Source organism: Bombyx mori, chromosome 21 (assembly GCF_030269925.1).
Source record: "Bombyx mori chromosome 21, ASM3026992v2".
NCBI classification, from domain to species: Eukaryota; Metazoa; Arthropoda; class Insecta; order Lepidoptera; family Bombycidae; genus Bombyx; species Bombyx mori.
Window position 1 is genome coordinate 11,878,431 of NC_085127.1, and position 27,181 is coordinate 11,905,611.

The window sequence follows — 27,181 nt, forward strand, 5'->3', positions numbered from 1 at the left end:
CGTCCGATCACCGAAGTCAAGCAACATCGGGCGTGGTCAGTAATTGCTCAGAACGCCTGGTTACATCTAGCCAGACGAAAAAGTAAAACAACTAACGTACACATTTATCCTATATTGTTTATTTATTTATACAAATTACATTAAACGTTACAACAATTTTACTATAATGATAACAGCTTAAATTATAAAAAAATGCGTATAGAGCAATGTATGCAAATTCAATGTTGACATTTAAATCCTTAAATAAAAAAAAAACAATATCTATGAAGTCAATTGTGTAAGAATAACATTGTATTAAAATTTCTAACAGCATCATTACAATTGCAGGTGTTTACCACATTAATCATTTTTCGGTTTAGGGAACTGACTTAATCGAGATAATATTAAAAAAAAAAAACTTTTTCATTATACTGAGTAGACGGCTTAGAACCAATAAAGGTTTTGTAATAGTTAAAATACTATAGAACAAAAATGTAGAATCTTAAATTTAAATTAAAGTAAGCAAAGCAATGATATCTGCACCAACATAATTATATTTTATTAGCAAACGATAAAGAAAAATGCATGATTTCTAACACATCCATTTAATAATACTTACAAACGCCGACTTATGATTAATTATGTACAGACAAGATCATTATTTAAATGAATTCAGCTTGTGATTATCAGACTTGTTATCTAAGCAATTTTTTAAACCTAAAACAAAATTGAATTATTTCTTCTGCTCTATTATTGTTCCATTAATACTATATTTAATATTTTTTTCCAATTTTATGATAGGATAACTTTGTTGATTTATATTAATTTGACTTATTATGATTTAAAATATATTCATCTTTGTCTGATTGGTGAGGCAATATTTAAACACATTTCTAGCGATTTTATTAAAAGTTAGTAATAGTTCGGTTGATATCAAAACAAGTTCCACATTTAGCTTTGATATAATATTATGTACTAAAATATGTGATTTAGAAAACTATTACCACTATCATTCTAATATATATAAAAAAAGTTTCTGCCTGTCAAACAAACTATGGTCAAATCTTAAAGTGAAAGAATAAATGCACTTTTCTTTATATTATATAAATTGATTCGATAAAATGTTACATAAAGAATAAATCTGCAGCCATTTTATTTTTAAGTAAAGCCGAAATGTTTTTTTTTTTGTAATATTCTGTACGGATAGCGTTTTTAACACAATTAAAATATATTATGATTCTAAATGAGAATTTTTAATAGTTTATTAGTTGAATAAGTAACATATTGAATCGCTACCATCTATGAGAAATTTTGGTAAAACTAATATTCAGTTAAGTAAAATATACTAAAAATAGTAATAAATGCAGATTCTATAATTCATCACACTGACATTGTACAGCAGATTGGGCGGTTTAGGTATAATGTGCTAAAGTCGATTATTATGATTAAACAAGAGATGTTAAGTTTGAAATTTAATTTCTGTCATTATAGAAAGCAATACATACATGTCCATAATATTTTATACTTCATTATGGCGTGTTTGACAGTAACATAATTTTTTTTTAATAATATTGCAACGAAACATTGCAACAGTATTGAATTTTTTAGTCAATGAAACATTACAAGTTTTCAATTATAGTTTATTCAGACTTATAATAAATTAGTTATGAATAATTATAGCAAAAGGACGCTTATCGAAAAAACTCATGAACTTAGATTTACGTACATACGTATCAACCAATCCTCATTGTATATATATATATATCTGTATTCCTTGGATTTTGCGATTGACAGCACTCACAAATGCGCTTACACAAATAGGATATACTATTGAATACAATCACAACATTGATTAAAGTATCTCTTGAAGCGAAACAAATTGTTTCGTGTTAAAATTTACATATCAAACAAAAGGGTCAATTACGTAGCAAAAACAAATACTGCGGGTTCGGTTCACTCTCATGTGACGTCACAATTCAATAAACAGACAATGATTTCTTGCAACTTATTCCTAACACAAAAATATTTACCGAATTGTCACATCAAAGCAAAGACATATCATAAGTAGTTTGTTGGTATTTAATTAGCTTTTCGATATATATATTTTTTCTATTCACTGCTCTATAAAGACGCTCTGAAATAAATAATCATGAATAATTCCCATGAATTCTCACTTATGGTCAAATATTTTAATTAGTCACAAATGAGCATAATTTTAGAACGAACATGATTTTGCGTTCCAGTTTCTAATGAAATCAACTGTGTTATTTACAAAAGAAAAAGCTCTTTAAATTACAACTAAATGGTTTCGATAATACAAATGGTAACTTTTCTTAGTGCCATTTTTTATACCTAAAGCCCGGACTAATTTAATAGTATACAATATTTACAGGTCATTAAGATTAAATTTTAATAATATAGTCCATATTTTAACCAACATCGAAGTAAACAATAATCCTTACCCTAACACAAATGCATTTTTTACCTCATGTTTTTAGGTACATGGTGGTAAAAGTTTAGTACCTGTAGACTCAAATACAGAGCAACATAAATAAAAAAATGGGAACTAAGCATTCTTTCTGATAAAAATAAATGTCAAGTTGTGACAAGGGCGATCCAGCTAAAGGATAATTAAATTTATATTATCAAATCCCATCAAATAGATAATTTCTTATAAACACCATGATTTCCTTACAACAATAAAGTTTTCTAAATTAATCTAAACTAACAATACATGAGACCAAATTTACAAAGCTGTCTTAAAATACTTAACATATGTACTGTGTTCTATAGTATGTAGAGATCTACTAAAAAATCGTAAATTTTCGTTTTCCTACCTCAGTGAAACGAAGTTAACATTATTTAATAATATAGTATCCTATTTAACATAGGAGTTTACAATTGGCATTTAAACTCTCCTAAAAATTTTTTTATCCGCTTGTAGACTGCTATGTTGAAAACATTCCACGCTGCCCACGATGAGCATTGGTGAACACATTTTACGTAATAAGTGTTACCGGAAACCAAGTTTAACCATTTGGTATGTGTGTTTCCAGCTGTCAAGACTATTAAAAAAATATGCGACCCCAAAGGATTAGACATTGATATGCGTAGTCTAGAATGGACTAAAGACATACTTTGAAACGAATTGGTCAAAGCACAGAACAATAGTTTAGTATCGATTATTCAGAATAATTCACATAAATATTGTCAAAAATGCAGACTTTGTGTTTACAAAGATAATTTTACCTACAAACATTTCCTTTTAAACTCTAAAACATAAATACAGAATTTTAAGTATTCCTGGATTTTAAAGTATTTTAACTTATATTAATTTAATTTCATTTCAAGAATTCACCAAGCTATTGTGCAACTCAATAATAGATATGAAAAAACTCTTTTTTATTTCGTAGTACTAATTACATTCACGATTACAATTAATACAGAGTAATATTTACAATTAACATTGAGGTCATAATTAAGTATACTTATTATTATAGTAGTCAATTATAGAGTTAATAGTCAATCTTAATGAGGATAATTTGTCAACAGCCTCTGTTCCTAATCTAAGTTTACCGTTTGGTCACACAAAATCTCTTCGACACTTTTCTATTGAAAACGATCACCGATACTTCTCGCATATCACTATAGTATTTTATGTTTTTCATAGTAGCTATTTATAGAAACGCACAAACTCACAGAATCACCTCAAGTGTCAATTTTCACGTATTATGAGGTACTTTCTGAAGTCCCACGATCATTCTGGCTCCGTATACATAAATGAAAACGAATCGTGACAGGTGGGGTCAACGATCTCGGCCTGGATGAGACACTCGATGACCCAGTGTGTCGAGACCAGAGGTATGCCGTCCTGGTTGGCTTTGTTCTGCACTTCATGTGGACATTCCCAATCGGTGACCAGGACGAACGCGCCGGTCATGTTGAGGTCCTCCTCGTTGACGACGCGCGTGGTCGCCCCGGTCAGGTTGCACACACGTTCCCAGAATTTAACGAACGTGTCCTGATCGCCGCACAGAAGAATGATTTTGTCCTTGAAGAAAGTAGCGTTTCGCCTTTCGCCCGGCGGGTCCTGGAATTGTTTTCAATCAAATTTATACACAGATTTATGTTATTATTGTTCACGCGAACGTAATGGAATTGTGAAACTGTATTGCTCTCTCACATGACAGACGACACATGTTAACTTCAAAACCTGCTTATCAAGTTTACCAGCTCTCTTAGTCAGAAACAAGTTTATTGACATTAAATGCTGATGAAAAACAACCTAAAATGGATTCAGAGGTGATTTTGACATTTATGAATGAATCGAAATGAATGAATATGTGCCACCCACCTTGAAATATTAGTTCTGAGGTCTCAGTATAGTTACAACGGCTGCCCCACCCTTCAAATCGAAACGCATTACTGCTTCACGGCAGAAATAAGCGGGGTGGTGGTACCTACACGTGCGGATTCACAAGAGGTCCTACCACCAGTAATTACGCAAATTATAATTTTGCTTGAACATTTGTTGAGTACGTACTTCATTACAAAAATTGGTACCCGCCTGCGGGATTCGAACACCGGTGCATCGCTCAACACGAATGCACCGGACGTCTTATCCTTTAGGCCACGACGACTTTCAAGTTTTGAAATTGTAAATTTGTAAAATTGTAATTTTCAGTTATTGTCTCCAGGACTCACCCATGTGATGTAGCGTCTGTGTAGAACTGAAAGCCCGGCGGGCAGCGCGTGGGCATCGACGTCAGGTAAGATCTTTCTGGAGCAACTTGCAATGACCCAGTCATGTAGCACGGCTCTAACGTCACTGGCCAGGCATTGTATGTATTTCGCGGTGAGACATGGCCTGGGAGCTATTAGCTTACAAACCGCATATTTGTTCTTGGGTATCTCGTCGAAGTGACTGAGGAAATAGAGAGTTGTCAATCTATGTTACTGACAGACTAATGCATTGGAATATAATGTGGTAAACGTATTATTTTTTTATTGGAAATTGATTTCTGAAATAATGATGGAATATTTTAATACAATTTTTTTTCTCCTACCCACGCCGAAAGTTCGGTTTTCCTCCCGCTGTACAGGGAAGAAAGTGTAACTTTTCCTCCCTGGGTACCTGAAATTCTCCGCCATTGTTGTGCTCGGGTAATTTGCAATATTGCGTTTAGTGTAAAAGTGAAATAAACAAAAGACAATAAAATTCAATAGTGAAGTATTAAACAAAGATGAGTTCATCAGACAGTTCTTATTCAATTAGTAGTAGTTTATTTAAAAATTAAAAAACAGTAAAATTGTTTTTTATGGGTATGGTGGGGCTCTGCCCGCCCCCCTAGCCCCCGCCAGGGCTTCGCCCCCGGAACCCGGCTCGGTACTCCACGAACTTTCGGCCTGGTAGGAGAAAAAATAGTATGTGCACCGCGGGAATAAAGTAGGACATCTCATCCCGCGTGTTCGCCACCGTCGCCTTCGGCTCGGGTTACAATTTTACACACGAGAGGAAATGTCTTACTTTTCTCCCTTGGTGCACAATGTACTATTCAGTTACATTTAACTACTGTTTCACTAGAACACTTTGCAGTTGTATGTACTTACTTATAACAGTAGCCATATTGGTACCGAAAACAACTTTACATTTTATCTATACTAATACTAATACTAATAATATTATAAAGAGGAAAGGTTTGTTTGTTTGTTTGTTTCGAATAGGCTCCGAAACTACTGGACCGATTTGAAAAATTCTTTTTCCATTAGAAGCCGACATTGTCCCTGATGAACATAGGCTACTTTTTTTAAATTTTTTTTAAATTTTTTTTTTTTGGTTTCATGTGTGTTTTAATGTTTCCGAAGCGAAGCGAGGGCGGGTCGCTAGTAGTTGTAATAAAATTCTACAAGAAAAAAGTTTTTATCCGTTTAAAATAGTGAATTGTTCTTCTACCTATACACTACGCCTCCTCCGGCTTCCAGCTGTTCCTTCAACCGTTCCTTGTTGAATGGTCTTGTAGAGAACTCAAAGTCCTCTGTATCAGTGCCCACAGTGGACGGAGCCTCGCTGTCTTCCTCCGAGGAATATTGTCTGGCGTCCGTTGAGTTATCAGCCCTCTCCTTTTCTTTCTTCTTATCTCTTTCTTTTTCCTGTTGGTAATTTTTTTAATTTTTTATTGTGGTCTTAAGTGGTTATTGGAGCCCACGATAGTTGAACGTGACAACGTCATAAGAAAATACTGATGGAATGGTTTAATTTTTTTTTCAATTATTGCAATTATCGTTGTTATAAACCATTGACACCACATTCACTTTTCACTGAACTTCATACTTGACGAAAACATGTAATTGTATATATGTATGTATGTATAGGAGCTGTCCATGCGGATGCATCGCTCACTCAAGTAGGAGAGAGACAGATGTCGAACGCTGCCGAACGCGGAGGACGATTGTGCCTCTTTGTCGCTCGTTGCGCGCTCTCGCTTGCACTTCAAGCCTTAAATGGAACGCTTCAGAGCGAGGTAACGCTGCATAAGTCATGTTTTTTCGTGTGTGCAGCCGGCTCCATCGAATTATAAGACGTCGTCACGTCAAAAAAAAAAAAACTTTTGTCTTGCCACCAATGAAACAGTACGTACCTTGTCCACTCGGGATCGCTTGGAGGTGGCCGCGCAGGTCAGCAAGAAGTACATTCCCTTGAAGATCTTGTGGTCGCCGTCCGGTATCGGGCCGAGCTGAGAGACGGTGTCGGCGTCGTTCTCGAACTTGGTCAGCTTCGAGTTCTTCTTACCGATGTTCTGTTTCGCGGCCCCTTTCAGCTGGAACGGGCCCGCTGTGTACGTACGCAATATTTTATTTACGCTCAATAAAATTCCGAAAAGATAATTTCCTTCAGTTTTCGCGCTGTAATTATCGCTAAAAGTAATTTAATGTATAATTTGAATATTGACATTAACATGAACATTGACAGTAATTTATCTTTTAATTATAATTGTAGACCGCACAGAAAAATATAATAATTTAATATATGAAAAAATACTTGAAACTGTAGTTTAAGAAGACATCTAAAAACGCGGCGCACGGAAGATCTTGCCTTATTAAATAAGTGCTGCATAAACCTATCAATTTCATTATCTGTTATGTTATAATATGTGTATTTTGTCACCTTTGACACCATCAATTTTTCTCGGAGTTCGCTGTAGTTCAGGCTCCACTCCCGCTACTTCCTCGAGTCTGGTCGTGCTCGGAGCGGAGTTGCTGCTTTCACTGATCTCGCTGCTTTCGCTGGCGACGCGTTTCCTACCGGCTACAGCGATTTTCGTTTTCAAACCTGTAACCATTCATTGTCATTTATAATTACATCATTTTTTTATTTTTTTGGAACGAAGTTTCTAATGGAACAATGCGGAGGGGTACCCTAACCGGGAAAAAACGTCCGTAACGTAAGATTTTTATTATTTATGTATAGTCTTAGTATGATGGCTATAGAGTGTCTAATGTATAGTCTACGTGATGACGGTTTTCTATGATAGAACATAGTTAGGCTTAATTATTATTATTCACATAGCACGAAGAGAGGACGGTCGATGGGGCAGAAAGATCCTGGAGTGGCGACCACGTACTGACAAGCGCAGTGTGGGACGGCCACCTACTAGATGGACCGACGACCTAGTAAAAAGCGCTAGGTCTCGTTGGATGCAGGTGGCAATGAACCGGTCGCACTGGAAATCTATTGGAGAGGCCTATGTTCAGCAGTGGACGGCGATAGGCTGAAATGATGATGATGATGATATAAATAGCTGTTTCTTTGTATATTATTATTATTATATATATTTTTATACATCATTGTGAATAAAATAAAGTTTATAACTTGTAGTTTTACTTTTTATTTTTATCAACCAAAAAATCATAATAAAAAATGTATACCTGAATAATTATGTTCTTTATACCTCGAATAGAACTTAAAATTAATATTTTAATACTATGGAACTTCGTTCCTATCCGGTGTCCCACGACACCACACATTTTTTTATACTAGCAACCTCAAGTGGATAAGCTAGATTAGCAGAACAAGACACATCATTAATTATCATTTATGTAATGTCATATTTTATGTGTGCATCTCAGTTTAGAAGTCTATGATATCTACTCATATAAGGAAGCAACCACCCCCCCTCCCAGGGGTTATACTTTACACATCTTATTTTTTTCCTCATTTGTGTCCTATTTTAAGGGTAGAATTTTATTCCTCAATACTCGAGACTGATTTCAAACAAGAAATCCATTTCCCAACCAGCTTTAAAAAACCACACCTTGTATTATTCCACCGATAATCGTGGTCAGCACTGATCAGGTTGATCGGGATCAGATATAAGTTGAATGATCTTAGAAAGAAATTTATATGATAGTTTTAGTAATTTGAACGATATTTTAGAATTTTCATACATTACATAACGTTCAATATTCATTTGAGCTAAGTCTAGGGGACACGTATTATTGAGACTATTCAGCGAAGCACTGCCCTTGCTCGGGCTGGGCTGACCCCTATGAGATCGTCTAGACCAGCGGTCGGAGAACCAGGGTAAATTACCCCAAATAGGGTAAAATGAAATTTTGGGGGGTAAAAATGAAACTTTTGTGAGTAAAAAGTATATATTGAAGTGAAACTTCTTTAGAATCATTGTGATTTCAAACTCATGAAAATATCATATGAATTATAAAATAAAATGAAATTATCATTTACTTATATTATTATTTTCTGTGGGGGCGATTTTTTTTCCTCACCTGTATATTACATATATTACTATTATTACCGTTATGTATTACTAGGTATTACATTGATAAATTGAATAAATGATGTTTAAATTAAAATTTTAGTTACTGTTTTCTTTTCAAAATTATCATGGGGGCTATAATATGAATGATGCTAAAAAGAAGCGATTTCGTTTTTTTTTTTATCTTCACCATGGGGTAATGTCAACTTACACAAAAATATTTTGGGGTAATAATTAAAAAAGTTCCCCTGAAAGAATCTGGCATAAGTCTAGTATACTAGCCTGGGTAAAAACAAAGGTGAGAGTAGCGTTAGTAAAAACTTTTTTTTTTACCTGACGTAGAGGCTTTAGGACTCTTAGGTGAAGCCACTCGTTTCCTGGCGCTTGAGCTTCCTTTGTCTCTGCTGCGAGCACTCCGCGGGCCCTGCGCCAACACTGCACGTTAGTGTGAAGCTAATTCTGCATTTCGCGTTAACACTAAATTATTTATCTAAAAGACATATTTTTAAGATACTGTTAGTTCTTTCTGTGTAAAAGTACTTCTAATTATATACATCAGGGCTCGATTAGAACCAATTTTTTTTCCTATCTAAGCTGATGGTCTTAAGAGACCATATCAGCGTCACCGGGCATGTAGGTGAGCTCACGGGGCTCAAACCTGACGACGTTGCTAACACGTAACCCTAGCAAGAGCCGTGCCTCGCAGTATCTAATTGGAAACGCGACTCACTGAGAAGATCCGGCGAGAAACTCAATGGGCTGTGTCTGTAGTGGTCAATGACCGGTGCTTGGGGTACCTAAAAGCACCGTTAGTGGATCGTGGGGAACCGAGATGACGTGTATAAGATGAAGATGATGCGTGCAGCAATTGGTGATTACGTTGCCCAGTCTGTTCTACGTAATAGATTGGGGAAAAAGTTTCTTTGCATTTTTTAAGAAAATTTACAACATTTTTAATATACTTTATTTACATTAAACTAAAATATGTAGGTACCATTTTGTTCGATACTTTTTTGCCATATTGTAGGTACGGACATGATCCCATTGCTATAGAAATTTTGGGGCTTCTGATCAAAATACCGCGATATTTGGTTTTGGGAGTCCTCTTGTGATGTTAACGCAAGTCAATGATCCTATTATTTATATTTTTTTGCCTTGCCACGATCGACCGTACGATCGCGATTTACCGGTTGACCACCTCTGATATACACGACCCTCAAAAACATTAATATTGCTTCTCAATATTTTTAAGCCCATTTATATTGCAATAAGCAGCTTTATAATCACGATTCTCATCTACTAACCTGAATAATATTATCCAAGTCCAATTCTCTGTGGTTTCTCCTGCGAGGGGTCGTGTTAGGAGTGGTCGGTGACCGTGGTCTGCCGGCATCCTTCAGAGCTCTGGCTTGTTCCTCCGTTAGATACAGTTCGCTGGCTGTTACCACGACTAGGGTGTCACTGTAAAGGAGCGTTAATTATTGCTGTAGAAGATGCAGTAGAAGGCACGAGATCGAAGTTAATGGTATTTTAAAAGCATCTTTCGTGTAGGATGTGTCGTATGGGACTATTGTCTGAGATTACTATATTTTACAAAAAAAAGAACAAGATTGAATTATATTTAAAATACGTTTTCCAATTTTATTTATATATTACTTAGATGCGTAGACAAAGTCGAGGCCTACCTGATTAAGTTAAGTGGAGCTCATAGACATCTATAACGTAAATGCCACCACCCACCTTGAGATTGGAGTTCTGGTCAGTTTTTATAGTACAATGGTTGCTCCACCCTTTAAGCCGAAACGCATTACTGCTTCACGGCAAAAATAGGCAGGGTGGTGGTACCTACCCGCACCAGTAATTACGCAAATGATAATTTTGCGGGTTTGATTTTTATTACACGAAGTTATTTTTTCACTGTGAAAGTCAATCAAGAACATTTGTTAAGTACGTATTTTAATAGAAAAATTGGTATACCGCCTGCGGGATTCGAACCCCGGTGCATCGCTCGACACGAATGCATCGGACGCCTTATCCTTTGGGCCACGACGACTTTGAATTATACAAATGGAATAGTGAATCTCACCCATTTGTGGCACACTTGTATGTAATGGTGCCACTGTCGTTTTCTTCGACGCCAAGAACCAAGCCCGGTTCGTAGTTCTGTTCTTCGTCGACCACAGCATACACCAGCTGTCCGGTAAGAGGCAGAGTCTTCATGTCCCCAAAGATAATGAAATCGTCCAGTAGAACCTTCGTTTGACCATCGTCGAATTTGATCAAATATTTGTTCAAATCTGTTATCTCGACTACTTTGCCGGAATAATACCGTTTGTCCACCCACTTCGCCAACACCACTGTATCCGGGGCGTGACCGGGGTATTCTTGTTTCATCATTTTATCTACAGGAGTCGCTGGTCGTGGGGAGTTCGGTCGACGTTTCTGCTTCAGTTTGCTCACGGATTTCGGAGTCGCGACCATAGAGGACAGCGGTTTCTCGTCTTTAGGCGATTTTGGTGAATGTCCTCCGTCCCCGTTGCTGGGTACCATTTCCGGGGAATTCATATCGTACATAAACTCTGCTTCTTCTGGCTGAGTTGGCAGTATTGCTCGCTTCGTCTTCGCCGCCATAGGTCGTCGACCCCGTACCCGAGTTTTCTTCAAAGAACTTTTCGGTGTGGTTTTATCACATTTACTGACCTCTTCGGGGCTAGCGTTCCCATTGCTGATGCTGCCTTCGGTGGAAAGAGATGTCTGTACAGCAATCGACACTTTGTCGTCACTTATCGATCGACCGCCGTCGTCAGATACTTCGCGTATATGCGAAAATATCTCTTGTAGCTTCTTCATTAGTGCATCATATCCCTTGATCGAGTATGTCGGATTCGATACGGATTTCCTTGGAGGCTGGGGCACCACGAAGGCTCCGTCACTGGTTCTGTTGCTGCTCAACGTCGATGTTGAACTGACGGTGGAAGCAAAAGAAGTCCTGTTAGGCAAATTAATCATTCCCCCGCTGGTAACACTTGACGGGGAGTTACTGACCGAAACGTCCGCTAAGTAAGGATCGATGGTGAAACGCTTGGATATCCTTTGGTATTCTTTGCACATGTCCATGCCTAAGTCATTGTCAGTTCGGACAACGTATAGGGATAAAAATTCATTGTCTTCGTTGTGACTGATGTGGACATCGAAAGCTGGTATATGTGGAGTTGAAATAGGTAACGAATGTCCGTTCTGTAGTGGCGATATCGTTGAAGGTGTGGTAGTATTACTCGCACGGAATGATTCATTTTTAAGGCGCTTCCCTTTGATGTTATTCAGTTTTACCATATCAGGAGTGCAATCGCTATCTTCAGTCGCGTCGGTCGGCGTAGAAGAGTTGCCATTCGATAATTTGGAGATGAGTTTTGAGGCCGCACTAGGGATGTGATCGGGACTCTCCAAGTTCATTGAACAAACACTGTCAGTGCTTTCCAGATCAGAGGTCTTACTCAAATTCAAATTCGTTCTGGGTATTGACATGTTATTATCTGAGTAAGCATTTCCTTCACTACTTGCTTTTTCTACTTTTGCAGGTTTCATGGCTACATCACTGTCCTTGAGAATAGGATCACTGTTGTATTTGATTTTAGCATTCTCATCATCAGGAGTAGGAGACATTTCTAGGTGCAAGCCCTGTGAGTCATCTAAGCTTTCTGGGATCTCGGGTATAGTGTCTGGTACTTTTGGTGGTGGTATTTCTTTAACAAATTCAATGCTCGGTCTTGAAGTTACTCTGTCAGCTGTGTACTTTAATTCTATGTTAGCTTGTAGATTCTTTTTTGGAGTACTTTTCGTGACCTCAACACTAGCAGGTCTAGATTTGAGAGTTTTAGGAGTTTTTACTATGTCAGCACTATTGCTCCTCTTAGTTAATAGCCTTGGGCTGGATCGGACTGGGGTCCGAACTCGAGATGTTGAAGGTAGCTCTAAGTTATCACACAATCTTTTAGACCGTGTTATTTCAGAAACTTCATCGTCTAAAGTTTGAGAGGAAACTGCAAATTCGTCTTCAACGAGTTCCAGTTTTTGTATTTTAGGGCTGCTCTGGACTAATTCATCAGAATTTTTTCTTTTTGTCATAGCCGGCTCCTCTGAAAATTTTAAAAACGAAGCATTAACAATATTGACATATTTTTTTAATTACTCATTTAATCACGTTCTTTCATTAATTAAATTTCTACCCTAATATCTGCTACCTTAGGAATTATATTGATTTTAGGTATTACATATTTATTGTCTTTTATTGTGATTTAAAGATTTTAAGGAAATTTTAATACCAAAGATCATCCATAGTCACAAAGCATGAAAAATCGGTTCACAACAGGGGAGGAAAATGATACTTCACTATTTTACTACCTTACTACACTACTTTACTACGTTACTAGTTAAATATACATACCTAGACAATCTTCTGATTTTTCTTTCTTGTCTTCATCAGGTGCCGTACTTGAAACAAGCTACAATGCAATGATAAAATAATTTAAATTTTAAGTAATGATATGCATAAAAAATCGGAAACCATTACATAAGAGAAGTAATTTTATTTATATAAAGATGCTGAGGAGTTTTTAAATATCTATATAAACTTATCTCAGGTAGGGGAGAGTGAAAGGCCAGAATCTATGGCTTCCATTTCATGGGAATTTCAGAGTAAAGCAACTATGAGATAAAAACTTTTCCTGTTTTTAATTTTGTAGTCAAAATGGCCTAAAACGGAAAATGCCTCATGTATTCGTATCGAGCAATGCATGGATGTTCAAATAATTTATCCTTAGGTATTTTTGATTGACTAACACCCTAACAGAAAAATTTACAAAATTATAATATTAGTAAACACTCGTTATATATATCATTTCTAATCCGTGCTTAGATAGGGATATGGGGTGTCAAAAATAGTCATAACAATCTTAAGTATATAATGAATTATCTTTTAAGTATTTATAGTATAAATATTTATTTCAATTTAAGGTAAGATCAGAAATGTTCTGTGGCTGAGGTACCCACAATAAGAATTAAGATATGTCATCTTTATGTTTCATGCTATTGTGTTTATAAATGTAATTGGATTGAAGTGTGTATGACTAAAAATAAAGATGAACCTAAGATTAATTAACAATTAGTCTCATTTAGAGTAAGGACAACTCTTGATAAAGGGAAAGTGTAAGGAACATAATGATATCATTGAATTTGATTGTATTATTATTTATTATATTATATTATTATATATTATATTATTAGTTCTCGGCTTATTGTGATTGTAGGCAACATATAAGCACCCGATGAGTATTGGCATTTCAAGCTGTAGTTTATATATTTTTAGACAAAAGTATTGCTGCTCCCCAAATTCAATGAAACATATTTTTTCCAATATAAAGCTAGTCATTTATTATAATTTATTTTTACCTCAATCTCTTCAGGTTCATAAACAGGACTTTCCGGAAACAAAATTTGCGAGCTATCTGAAGGCTTCTCCATTACACTATCAGAAATAATAATAGTATCGGTCACCACAGGTTCAGAGGTAGAAACTGAAATGGTAAAGGCTTAAATAAACAAAAATGCTACTGGTTCACACTAAAGAATTCAAAATCGAATCAGATATAGTAATTTTATAGGCTATATTTCTGATTACAAAATAATGTATGTATTCTTCAGCCCTTTAACACCCACTGCTAGGTACAGGGCCCCCTTTTTATGGCATAACGTTAAACTAAGCACCATTCTCATCCAAAAATAATACTTAAGAATTTAAGTTGATAAGAGAAAAATTCAAATTTTAGTTATGCATCTGATATGTATAGGGTGTAACTTGAGGAGGCAAATGGGCGATTGGTGATTCCAGGTACGACAACACTAAATAATATCGAAATTCTTTAATGATAGTATATTAGTTTTTGTACTCTGTGTTATATTTATTATTATGTGTATTAAGTACCACAAATAAAATGGGCTGACGCGATGGTCTCAGACGGACAGATGTCAACACAACATCGCCATCGCCTGGAGACATGACCGTCCTTCTCTTCAATTTTGAACACACGATAGCAACGCGAGTTAAGTAGGATGAATTTTTTTTAAATATTTAAATTTAAAATTTATGTTATCTGTGGTTTAAAAATAATTTTTGTTTGTTTCGCATAACCTAAGTTTTACATTTAATGTTGTTTATATAATATTTACTTATTACAGATTATGAGTTGTTTATAATATTGTAGCGATAAAATAAAATGGACGACGTTATGTTATCGAACACGTAAATTTATTATCAAAAATAGATTTTGTATTTACTCACTATTGATGTTTGGGAGATAGTACTACCGCGAGAAATGTATTATATTATGAAAACACTTTTATCAAATTTGGGGAATATGCTATATGAAACCAATATTATTATATAATTTTCAAACGTTTCTGCAAAATTTACATATATGCTTAAATAAATTCACCAAAAACACTCTTCAATAATTTGAATTTCTACTACCGAAAGAACTTCGATTTACCACTCAATTTATCCGGATATCATTCATGTACGTCAAAAGCTTCGTCTCATTTATGACGATAGCGATAATTTTTAATATTATGATACCTGTTTCTTGAGGCCCAGAATCCATTTCAGGTATGCTGTTGGATGATCCCTCCATTAGATGTTGGATTTTAATTCAGAAACCAAGCTTAAAGTGGCGCGTAACTACACATGAACATCTGTCACATGAATTTACTTAAAATCGTAACTGTTTTAGAAAAGTAAGACCGCAAAAACTAATGCCATACTTAGTAGAACTAAATGTGAATTGTAATAATTATAGATTAGAATGATAACAATTTTTATTTAATAATTAATTCCCAGATTACAGATTGCCGATTTTTAGCACTCCACGGGGACCGCTTGTTGATCCATCTGGTGTTGCTGTATTGTTGTTTTAAAATTTCCAAGATATTTTCTAGCTTTCTTGAAAAAATGCCCAAAAATGAAATCGATGTTCCTTTATGTAGTCAATAAATTAATTCAGTTGTTATAAAAAAAATTGAACTTTATTTCTTTCTACATGAACTTACCGATACTTATTTTCATTTACAAAAAAATGGGTTTAAAATATTCATAATACATAAACGAGGATCGAGGATGTGGATTTTAATAAATTTCAAATGCTTTAAAATTTGTTTAGCTTCTTTTTTCAAGGAATGCGTGAAATAATTCAGAAACACATTTAAGTTTTTTATACTGGCAATAATTATTCTTGATATTTTCAAACGTCAGTGACACTTAAAAATCCAAAAAATTACACTATAATTTGTAAGTTGCTGAGTTATTTATGTACGCCAAGGTGTCCCTTTGTCTTTCTAATTGCAAAAATGAGTAAATAAATATAAATTCAGTCCTTGTAAAATTACAGCCCCTGTAAATTGTTAGATGTCAAAATGTGTATTTTTTTTGCTTAGATGGGTGGACGATTTCACAGCCCACCTGGTGTTAAGTGGTTACTGGAGCCCATAGACATCTACAACGTAAATGCGCCATCCACCTTGAGATATAAGTTTTAAGGTCTCGTATAGTTCTAACGGCTACCCCACCCTTCAAACCGAAACGTATTACTGCTTCACGGCAGAAATAGGCAGGGTGGTGGTACCTACCCGCGCGGACTCATGAGAGGTCCTACCCCCAGTATTATCTATTATGTCAAATTCTTAGCTGAAAATTGGGACATTCTATGAATTCTTTATGTACAGTGCATCAATCAGTTGGAAAATAACCAGACTCTTTGGCGGGAACACGAGGCGAAATCTTATTTGTACTATATTTTGTAAACCGTGTACTTCTTCTCAGTCGTGTCACTCTTGACAGAGTGGTCGTGATCGTCATGTAGTGTTGGAAGGGGCAGACTTGATGCGTCTTACGATGTCGCGCCATCTCTCCCTGCTCGTGGCCATTCTACTGCACTCATTTAGGGGACCTTCCACTGCAGTTTTAATTTGGTCGGTCCACCGCATTGGTGGCCTCCCGCGCGGTCTTGTAGGTACCACCAACGCTTCCCTGTACAACGAGGCGTTCTATGGACCGGCCATCTCGTTCCACGAAACGTTTCCGAAGAAATTCACCATTCGAGACTGTAAGTACTATACCAAATAGACGCTGCTTGATGCCGAACTCCCGAAGTATCGAGACATTTGTACGAAAGTCGGTCCACGAAACTCCAAGCATTCTTCTCCAGCACCACATTTCCAGAGCGTCTATTTTCTTCCTCTCCACGTCTCGCACGGTCCACGTCTCAGCAGCGTATCGAAATATTGAGAATATTAGTGTTCTAACGAGCCTGATCTTTGTGGTTTTGGTTATGTTTCTATTTCTCCATACTTTCCTCAGCCCGTCCATCGCCGACCTCGTGAGAGCCATGCGCCTTCTGATTTCGTCCATGCATCCGCCATTATTTGAGATTAACGCCCCAAGGTATATGTAGGACTGGACCACGTCGCAACCCGCTATTTGAGTCACGTCCGGCGAGTTATTCATAGCGCGGACGAGCTCACAGCCTACCTGGTGTTAAGTGGTTACTAGAGCCCATAGACATAAACAATGTAAATGCTCTCATCCACCTTAAGATATTGAGTTCAAAGTCTCTTTAGTACAATGATTATACCTACGCGGCTATTCCTTATTCGAGGAAGTGAATCGTGAATATAAATTAATTACTTAATTCATTAGAAAAATTGGTATCTGCTTGCGGTATCTAAATTTAGAACCGATGCGAAAGCATCTAAAGGTAGCGTCATAACGATACTTCGACAAAGCGGCGTGACACGGCAACACTTTTATCTTGGCCACTCTCAATGCCTTTAGCTAAGCCCCTCAAGCACCAGTCACCGTCCTTCGTCGTAATCGACGAGTTCGACGAGCGAACTCGCTTATAGACACAGCACACTGAGTTTCTCCTCGGATCTTCTCAGTGGGTCGCGATTCCGAAGCACTGCTCTTGCTAGTGCAGCTAGGCTAGTGTTAGCAAACATTCATAGGTTGAACCCGTGAGCTCACTTCTAGGTCCGCGAGCAGTTGTAATAGCCCCTTATGCTATCAACGATTGGATAGGCAACAAATAATTAATTCAATAATTAAATCAATTTCACTTTTAATTCACTTGTCAATCCAAATAAAAATAAGTGAATGTACAGTAGCAGTGATCTCTGAGGTGATAAGTTGTCTATGTCGATCACTGTGTAAATACCCTCGCGTTGCGGCGTATTCACACAATGTAGGTACTAAATGTCTTTGAAGGAAAACATGATTAACATAAAACAATGTTGACGATACCAAATGTACGAAAATGGAATTTTTGTGTTCGGTACCAAGATTCTTTGCGAAGTGAAAAATGTAGACGCTGTAACACGCCTCCCTTTAGAGCTGTCGTGGGTGGTATTTTCGTAAGTACCTTAGTCGTGGCGGTAACGATTAGATAAGGAGAGATAATTAAAAAAAAACTTATTCACCTCAGCAGTTCAAACATGCCGCTTTTGCTGCGAGACAACAGTGAAAAAACGCGATTTTGATTCGAGTGTGGTTCAAAGTAACTTTTTAATTTTTCAATGTTCAGTGCCTTGACGAATTGACATTGTTCAGCCACAAATTTGAAACATTCGAATTTTACTGTGCTCTGTCTCTTTCACATGCATATAAAAAAGCGAGTGAAAAAAACAAACCCCTACAAAATTCGATTTTGGAATTCGACCTCAAAGAAAACACGTTCGGAAACGCGAATACCCTAACATTTAAAGATATTTGTTATAAAGAAATTACGTTTTTTTTAATAGTTATTTCAATCTATTCCTGTTTATTTCTATGTCTCCTAAGTAGTATGTGTTTCTCACTGCTGAGCTGAAAAGATATGTGTGCTACACGAGAGCAAAGTTTTTTGCATCTCGTGCTTTTGAGTCCGTCCCTACGCTCAGGATTCTAACTTTGAATCACTTGAATCAATCAATCATAGAATACTTCGCTTGCTCGAGACTCAAGATCAGTACTCGAAACAAAAAACAACTTTGATCTCTTGTTGCACAAATAACTATTTCTTCCCCTAAAAGTAGCGTATAAAGATTATCCTACTTTGAATAAAAGTGATTGTGAACTTAACAAAATATGTCTATATGAAAATCTAATGCAATTAAAATAAGATTTAATTCTCATGTATGAAAGTGGTGGCGGTGCAGTCAAGCCGCAAGATAATATGTCTTTAGTGCTCGTGTATAAAGTATAATTAACATGTGTTGTAGGTACTTAGATGATGCCTCCTTGAGGAGCGCTTCGTTCGTAAATAAGACATGGTCAAAAATTATATTGGCAAACAGAAACTTAAGGAATCGCATGAACAAATTTGAGCTCACAATGAGGTTAGGCTCGAAATCTTTGGCGAACTTCTACAGAAGGAATAGAAGGAGATTGAAAAAAGAAAGAAGAATCGATAAGATAAACTATGTGCCTTGTTGTGAAGAGACAGGTAAAGTACTTAGTGTTTCTGAGTCTGATAACAAAATTCTCTTCAAAATAAAAAGAGTCATTTTATTTAATAATGGCACACTACTTATTTTCTGTTTTTTATTGCTTTAAACAAGTGAATTGCATATCTGATTCTGATGACTACAAGCCTTCTGAATGTGACCTGCTTCAACAAGACGTAAAAATCTCAACTGCATTGAGTGAAGACTGTCCCACCCTTAAATAATATAAGTCGTTCAGAAATAAGCGGGATCGTGGTACCCAACACGAACGTCTCACATGAGATTTATTTTGGTCTTGAATTATTTGTGGAAGTCCAGAGAAGGTTTAAAAGGTAGATAAATATGAAAATGCTCGGAATTAAATAAAATTAACAATTTTGTTTTTCCTTTGATGTGTCTCCCGTCGGACGGATTCCTTTTGTTTGTTTTAAGTTTATTTTATACAAAAGTTTAGGTCTTTTATTTATCGATTAAAGCATTATGAAGTCTGCCGGGTCAGCTAGTCAATACATACAATAAAATAGATAGTAAAAATGTTGGTACGTTGCGGTATTTGAATCATAATACATTTACACTTGTGTGGTTCGGGATGTGTGCACCGGAAGTTTTACCATTTAAAGTACGGTACCTTCACGTGTGATGACACTAACAGTTTTTCTTAATCTATACTACTATATATATCTACAGTGGTTTTCACGGATGTTCCGTTATAACTGACTATACAATGCATCCGATTGACTTGAAACTTGGTATCCATGTACAGGGTGGCCCATAAGTCCTTTGATATGAAAAAAAAATTATTAAAATAAAACTAATTACATTATGAATTAAATTTTTATTTACATAAAAAGCTTAAAAAACGGGAATTATTTTTTGAAAATAACATCTCCTAAATGTAATCCGTTGCGATCACGGCACTCTTGCAAACGACGTCTAAAATTGTCGATGACTGCGCGGCACGTCACTGCTGAAATGCTTGTCATTTCTCTGCGGATGTTTTCTTTTAGGGCCTCAATTGACCGCGGGTTTGTGTCGTATACTTTAGCCTTAAGGTAGCCCCACAAAAAAAAATCCATCGGGGTCAGATCTGGACTATGTGGAGGCCAGGAAATGTCTCTTCTCTTAGAGATAACTTTGCCAGGAAAAAGTTGACGGATAACGGGCATAGCAGTGTTAGATCATTCCGATAGAGGCACCCGTCACGCGCGGACGTGCTCATCGACCACTCGATCGCCCGGCCTTTGTTCGCCCGGCTTTTGTTAGCCCGGCCATTGTTCGCGCGGCCTGTGTTCGTGGTACATCTGCCGACCAAGTGTTTTTCCTGGAAGTTTTTATTTGTTTTGTTTCCTTTTGTTATTTCTGTGTTCGTGGTACATCTGCCGACAAACTGTCTTCCTGGAAGTGCTTAATTGTTTTGTTTCTTTTTGTTATTTCCGTTTTGTTGTGTTTTTTTCTTTGTCCTGTAGTAATCGTGCCGCATCGCCACCTGTGTTCAATAGAACCGCTCAGGTCCGAGAAGTTGGGGCCTCGCCGCAAGGCGAGTGTTTTCTAAGACCCAGGGTAGCCCCACCTGGGCACGTAGACATCATGGACGCTGTATTTGCGGAATTTCTCCGGCTTCGCTACCCAAAGCTCACTTCCGAGTTTCAGGCCTTCAAGGCCGATCACACCGCGAGCCCTCTCGTGGACTCCGCCGAGCTCGCTGCTCCTGCGTCGCCTGTACCTGCGTGCAAAGCTTCTGCATCGAGCACCGCAGCCTCCGTCGTGCCTGCCGTTCCCGCGTCGCCTATACTGGCGAGTAAAACTGCTGCGTCGTCCGCCGTGGTCACCATTCCAGCAGCGCGATCATCCGCGGCCTCCGTCGCGCCCTCCAAAACACCTACTCGTAGGTCACCTGCGCCCGCCTGCTCGTCCTCCGACTCTGACTCGGAGATGGAGGTCGACCTTGCCCCCGTCTCATCGACGGATGGATTCACCCTGGTGCAAAAGGGTAAGAAGCGTGCCGCGGAGTCTCGAGCTCCCGCGGCCGCTAAAATTAGCAAAGCCGCGAACGCGTCGCGCCCCCGCCCTCAGACTCCCGTTGCGCCTCCAGCCCGTGCCACTCCGTCGCCGCGTCCGGTGGCACAAAATAAAACCCAGACCCCTCCCCCGGTAATCCTTCAAGAGAAGGCAGCTTGGGAACGAGTTTCCCTGGCCCTTAAGGCCAAAAATATCAATTTCACGAATGCCCGTAACCTCGCGAACGGCATTCAAATTAAGGTTAGAACACCCGACGACCATAGGGCCCTCTCTTCTTACCTCCGTAAGGAGCGTATAAGTTTCCACACGTATACGCTCCAGGAGGAGCGCGAACTCCGTGCCGTTATACGAGGCATCCCTAAAGAGTTGGATGCCGAGCTCGTCAAGGCCGACCTTCTCGAACAAGGCCTACCGGTTAACTCCGTACACCGCATGCACACAGGCCGCGGAAGGGAGCCATATAATATGGTTCTCGTCGCCCTCCAGCCTACCCCCGAGGGTAAGCAAATATTTAACATCCGAACGGTCTGTAGCCTTTCCGGAATCGCAGTCGAAACCCCACACAAGAAAGGCACACCTAGCCAGTGCCATAACTGCCAATTATACGGGCATTCTTCCCGTAACTGTCACGCGCGCCCCCGATGCGTCAAGTGCTTAGGCGATCACGCCACGGCCCTATGCACTCGCGATCAAAAAACCGCGACGGAACCGCCTAGCTGCGTCCTGTGTCGAACACAGGGTCACCCCGCAAATTACCGCGGATGCCCCCGAGCCCCGAAAATAAATCGCCGCGTCGCCCGCCAAAACCGCCTCCGAGCTTCCGGCCCAGACATCAAAGCCTCGGCATCCTCTGTGTCGCAGGCTAAGCCAGCGTTCGTTCCGGCGCCGGTGCCCAGTGTCTCGGCCTGGGCGAAACCGCTGCCGTACATGAACACGGCTACAACTCCCTCCTCGGCGATTCGTCCCGCCCCCGCGACTCGTCCCTCTCCCGCGACTTGCCCTCCGACCGCGTCCGACAATCTCGCTTTAGCGATCGACTTCTTTCAGTCGATCAACTTTGAGCGCGTTAACGCTTTGGGCGACGCCATTCGCGCTGCCTCCACTGCACAACACTTTATCGCCGTTGTGCAGGAATACGCCGACGTATACGCGTCATTAAATACGTACGTCCTCCCCTCACTCCGCCGGTAATCAATGGCGTATATAAGTAGAATAAAGCCCCTATCCGTAACGATAGGATTTTTTAACGCTTACGGTCTCGCAAATCAACGTGATCAGGTTTCTGACTTTTTGCGTGACCATCAAATTGATATCTTTTTAGTGCAGGAGACCCTACTTAAGCCCGCGCGCCGTGACCCTAAAATCGCGAACTATAACATAGTCAGGAACGACAGGCTCTCTGCTCGTGGTGGTGGTACCGTCATTTACTATAGAAGAGCCCTGCATTGCGTCCCGCTCGATCCTCCCGCGCTCGCTAATATCGAAGCATCAGTGTGCCGAATCTCACTGACGGGACACGCGCCGATCGTTATCGCGTCCGTTTATCTTCCACCGGATAAGATCGTTCTAAGCAGTGATATCGAGGCGCTGCTCGGCATGGGGAGCTCTGTCATTCTGGCGGGCGACCTAAATTGTAAGCACATCAGGTGGAACTCACACACCACAACCCCGAATGGCAGGCGGCTTGACGCGTTAGTCGATGATCTCGCCTTCGATATCGTCGCTCCGCTAACACCGACTCACTACCCGCTAAATATCGCGCATCGCCCGGATATACTCGACATAGCGTTATTAAAAAACGTAACTCTGCGCTTACACTCGATCGAAGTAGTTTCAGAGTTAGATTCAGACCACCGTCCCGTCGTTATGAAGCTCGGTCGCGCTCCCGATTCCGTTCCCGTCACGAGGACTGTGGTTGATTGGCACACGCTGGGCATTAGCCTGGCTGAATCTGATCCACCATCGCTCCCGTTTAACCCGGACTCTACCCCGTCTCCTCAGGATACCGCTGAAGCCATAGACATCTTAACGTCACACATCACCTCGACATTAGATAGATCATCGAAACAAGTTGTAGCGGAGGACTTCCTTCACCGCTTCAAATTGTCCGACGATATTAGGGAACTCCTTAGAGCTAAGAACGCCTCGATACGCGCCTACGACAGGTATCCTACCGCGGAAAATCGTATTCGAATGCGTGCCCTACAACGCGACGTAAAGTCTCGCATCGCCGAAGTCCGAGATGCTAGATGGTCTGATTTCTTAGAAGGACTCGCGCCCTCCCAAAGGTCTTACTACCGCTTAGCTCGTACTCTCAAATCGGATACAGTAGTAACTATGCCCCCCCTCGTAGGCCCCTCAGGCCGACTCACGGCGTTCGATGATGACGAAAAAGCAGAGCTGCTGGCCGATACATTGCAAACCCAGTGTACGCCCAGCACTCAATCCGTGGACCCTGTTCATGTAGAATTAGTAGACAGTGAGGTAGAACGCAGAGCCTCCTTGCCACCCTCGGATGCGTTACCACCCGTCACCCCGATGGAAGTTAAAGACTTGATCAAAGACCTACGTCCTCGCAAGGCTCCCGGTTCCGACGGTATATCCAACCGCGTTATTAAACTTTTACCCGTCCAACTCATCGTGATGTTGGCATCTATTTTCAATGCCGCTATGGCGAACTGTATCTTTCCCGCGGTGTGGAAAGAAGCGGACGTTATCGGCATACATAAACCCGGTAAACCAAAAAATCATCCGACGAGCTACCGCCCGATCAGCCTCCTCATGTCTCTAGGCAAACTGTATGAGCGTCTGCTCTACAAACGCCTCAGAGACTTCGTCTCATCCAAGGGCATTCTCATCGATGAACAATTCGGATTCCGTACAAATCACTCATGCGTTCAACAGGTGCACCGCCTCACGGAGCACATTCTTGTGGGGCTTAATCGACCAAAACCGTTATACACGGGAGCTCTCTTTTTCGACGTCGCAAAAGCGTTCGACAAAGTCTGGCACAACGGTTTGATTTTCAAACTATTCAACATGGGTGTGCCGGATAGTCTCGTGCTCATCATACGGGACTTCTTGTCGAACCGCTCTTTTCGATATCGAGTCGAGGGAACCCGCTCCTCCCCACGACCTCTTACAGCTGGAGTCCCGCAAGGCTCTGTCCTCTCACCCCTCCTATTTAGCTTATTCGTTAACGATATTCCCCGGTCGCCGCCGACCCATTTAGCTTTATTCGCCGACGACACGACTGTTTACTATTCCAGTAGAAACAAGTCCCTAATCGCGAAGAAGCTTCAGAGCGCAGCCCTAGCCCTAGGACAGTGGTTCCGAAAATGGCGCATAGACATCAACCCAGCGAAAAGTACTGCGGTGCTATTTCAGAGGGGAAGCTCCACACGGATTTCCTCCCGTATTAGGAGGAGGAATCTCACACCCCCGATTACTCTCTTTAGTCAATCCATACCCTGGGCCAGGAAGGTCAAGTACCTGGGCGTTACCCTGGATGCATCGATGACATTCCGCCCGCATATAAAATCAGTCCGTGACCGTGCCGCGTTTATTCTCGGTAGACTCTACCCCATGATCTGTAAGCGGAGTAAAATGTCCCTTCGGAACAAGGTGACACTTTACAAAACTTGCATAAGGCCCGTCATGACTTACGCGAGTGTGGTGTTCGCTCACGCGGCCCGCACACACATAGACACCCTTCAATCTCTACAATCCCGCTTTTGCAGGTTAGCCGTCGGAGCTCCGTGGTTCGTGAGGAACGTTGACCTACACGACGACCTGGGCCTCGAATCTATACAGAAATACATGAAGTCAGCGTCGGAACGATACTTCGATAAGGCTATGCGTCATGATAATCGCCTTATCGTAGCCGCCGCTGACTACTCCCCGAATCCTGATCATGCAGGAGCCAGTCACCGTCGACGCCCTAGACACGTCCTTACGGATCCATCAGATCCAATAACCTTTGCACTAGACGCCTTCAGCTCTAGGAGCAGGCTTAGGGACCTCGGTAACCGTACTCGTCGAACTCGACAAAGAGTTCGCCGTGCAACCTAACCCATGAATCAGCTCGCTGAGTTTCTGGCCGGATCTTCTCAGCGGGTCGCGATTCCGATCCGGTAGTAGATTCATTCGCGAAGCAGCTACTCTTGAGTTGTTAGGTCTCCTTCGGAGGCGCTCGGGTAGCTGTTAGCAAATCCCACCCCTCCTGGCTGAGCCTTTGCTCGCCCACCTGTCCTGGTGAAACTGGAAAGGCCTCCGGGCCACCAGTAATCCTTCAATCATAAAAAAAAAAAAAAAAAAAAAAAAAAAAAGCAGTGTTAGAGGTGTGAGAAGTGGCCCCATCCTGTTGAAACCACGTCCTGGCATTAAAGCCTGAAAAGTTTTGCAATTCTGGTATGAAAAACTCTTCGATCATAGCCACATATCGCTCCGACGTAACAGTAACTGCGCGCCCTCTGCCATCCTCAAAGAAGTAAGGCCCTAGGATACCATGGGCTGACATAGCGGCCCAAACAGTCACTTTCGGACTATGTAAGGGCTTCTGATGCTTAAGTTTTGGATTGATGGGGCTCCAATAGCGGCAATTTTGTTTACTAACATGCCCGTTAAGATGGAAATGAGCCTCGTCAGAGAACATTATGTTATTGAAGGAAGTAAACCGATTCAACATTTCATTCGCATAATTTTGTCTTTGAATACCGTCAGTTTCCTTTAATTCTTGAACCAACTGAATTTTGTAAGGGTGCATATGTAAATCTTTCTTCAAAATCCGTTGTAACGATGTCCTGGATACGTTTAATGCTCTGGCGCGCTTACGAGTTGACTGTGTCGGATTTTCGCGAATAGACTGTGTCACTGTGTCTATGTTTTGTTCCGTACGTGACGTCCTTGGGCGACCCAACCGCGGTTTATCTAACGTCGAACCGGTCTCCTCGAACTTAGCAACCCAGTTCTTAATCGTTTGAAGAGTTGGAGTGTCGTCAAAGTTGTGTAAACCTTTGTGTTCTCGAAATTTACGCCGCGCAACGGTTGCCGAATTGTCGTTTTTATAAAACTCGCGCACACAAAACGCACGGTCCGCTCCGGTAAAACGCTCCATCGCGACTAAATTCCCAGAAACCGAAGTTACTCCCCCCGCTTCCCCTGCACCGCTCACGCGCGCCCTGTTCATTTTATTCAAATTTTACTTTTCAAAGGACTTATGGGCCACCCTGTAGAAAACACATATACTTAATGGATAGGCTAATATTTATATGAGTGTTGGACTCCCTAATAATAATGACGATAAACAATAATGTTAATTTTAAATGCCCATCGAAGCGGGCGAGTACGGCTAGTTTTCTTTTAATTTCTTTCACTCCACCTTCGAAGCTTCCGCCTAATCTGAAGTTTAATTATAGTTTACCTTTATTTTTATTATTTTTTTGACTAATATTACCTGTTCCTTGCAGTTCGACCTATGAAGACTGTGGTACACAAATCGAAAAGATGTGGCGAAGATTTGGTTTTGTATTCGAAACGATATAAATTGAATTAGACGAATAAACATGAAAGACTTATAATTATTTTTAAAATTTAATATCAGATATTTCTAGATGCGGTATTGATACCTCATTCCTAATAACCCGATCCTCTAGACCGAATGGCAAATAGTCGACGTCGCCCTAAACACGTCATTACGGATCCTCCTGATCTATTAACGGTGCTTTAAGGTACAACAAGCACCGGTCACCGTCCTCGTCGAACCCGTCGCTTGCGACGAAGGGCTCGACGAGTGAATTAACCCATAGACACAGCCCACGGAGTTTCTCGCCGGATCTTCTCAGTGGGTCGCGTTTCCGATTCGGTGGTAGATTCTGCGA

General features: G+C 40.0%; 2 protein-coding genes and 1 long non-coding RNA gene across 3 annotated transcripts; 2 read left to right on the forward strand and 1 right to left on the reverse strand.

Moving 5' to 3' along the window:
* Nucleotides 1–97: 97 nt before the first annotated feature.
* LOC101746153 (uncharacterized) lies at nt 98–15,705 on the reverse strand. Its single transcript, XM_012693372.4, has 11 exons — nt 15,385–15,705; nt 14,202–14,326; nt 13,198–13,255; nt 10,840–12,889; nt 10,058–10,214; nt 9,087–9,177; nt 7,145–7,309; nt 6,618–6,811; nt 5,933–6,129; nt 4,684–4,903; nt 98–4,069 (listed from the first exon to the last, which is right to left on the reverse strand). The coding sequence occupies exons 1-11, from the start codon at nt 15,437–15,439 to the stop codon at nt 3,737–3,739; spliced, it is 3,645 nt and encodes a 1,214-aa protein (XP_012548826.2). The 5' UTR covers nt 15,440–15,705; the 3' UTR covers nt 98–3,736.
* LOC134200876 (uncharacterized) lies at nt 14,497–15,823 on the forward strand. Its single transcript, XR_009975970.1, has 2 exons — nt 14,497–15,325; nt 15,415–15,823. It is a non-coding gene; the product is annotated as an uncharacterized LOC134200876 (long non-coding RNA).
* A 2,176-nt stretch (nt 15,824–17,999) lies between these two features.
* Nucleotides 18,000–26,881, forward strand: LOC101746397 (uncharacterized). The gene is made up of 3 exons (XM_004929666.5): nt 18,000–18,212; nt 19,059–19,282; nt 26,771–26,881. Exons 1-3 carry the CDS (start codon nt 18,106–18,108, stop codon nt 26,854–26,856), a joined length of 417 nt encoding a protein of 138 aa, XP_004929723.1. The 5' UTR covers nt 18,000–18,105; the 3' UTR covers nt 26,857–26,881.
* Nucleotides 26,882–27,181: the final 300 nt, after the last annotated feature.

Coding starts and splice junctions, on each gene's coding strand:
- LOC101746153 (XM_012693372.4), bottom strand. CDS start 15,439: ATGGAGGGATCATCCAACAGCATACCTGAAATGGATTCTGGGCCTCAA. Junction 9,178..10,057: donor ACTTGGATAATATTATTCAG/GTTAGTAGATGA, acceptor GTGTTGGCGCAG/GGCCCGCGGAGTGCTCGCAG. Junction 7,310..9,086: donor TCCTAAAGCCTCTACGTCAG/GTAAAAAAAAAA, acceptor GAATGGTTACAG/GTTTGAAAACGAAAATCGCT.
- LOC101746397 (XM_004929666.5), top strand. CDS start 18,106: ATGTACGAAAATGGAATTTTTGTGTTCGGTACCAAGATTCTTTGCGAA. Junction 18,213..19,058: donor CTGTCGTGGGTGGTATTTTC/GTAAGTACCTTA, acceptor CATGTGTTGTAG/GTACTTAGATGATGCCTCCT. Junction 19,283..26,770: donor GCCTTGTTGTGAAGAGACAG/GTAAAGTACTTA, acceptor TGTTCCTTGCAG/TTCGACCTATGAAGACTGTG.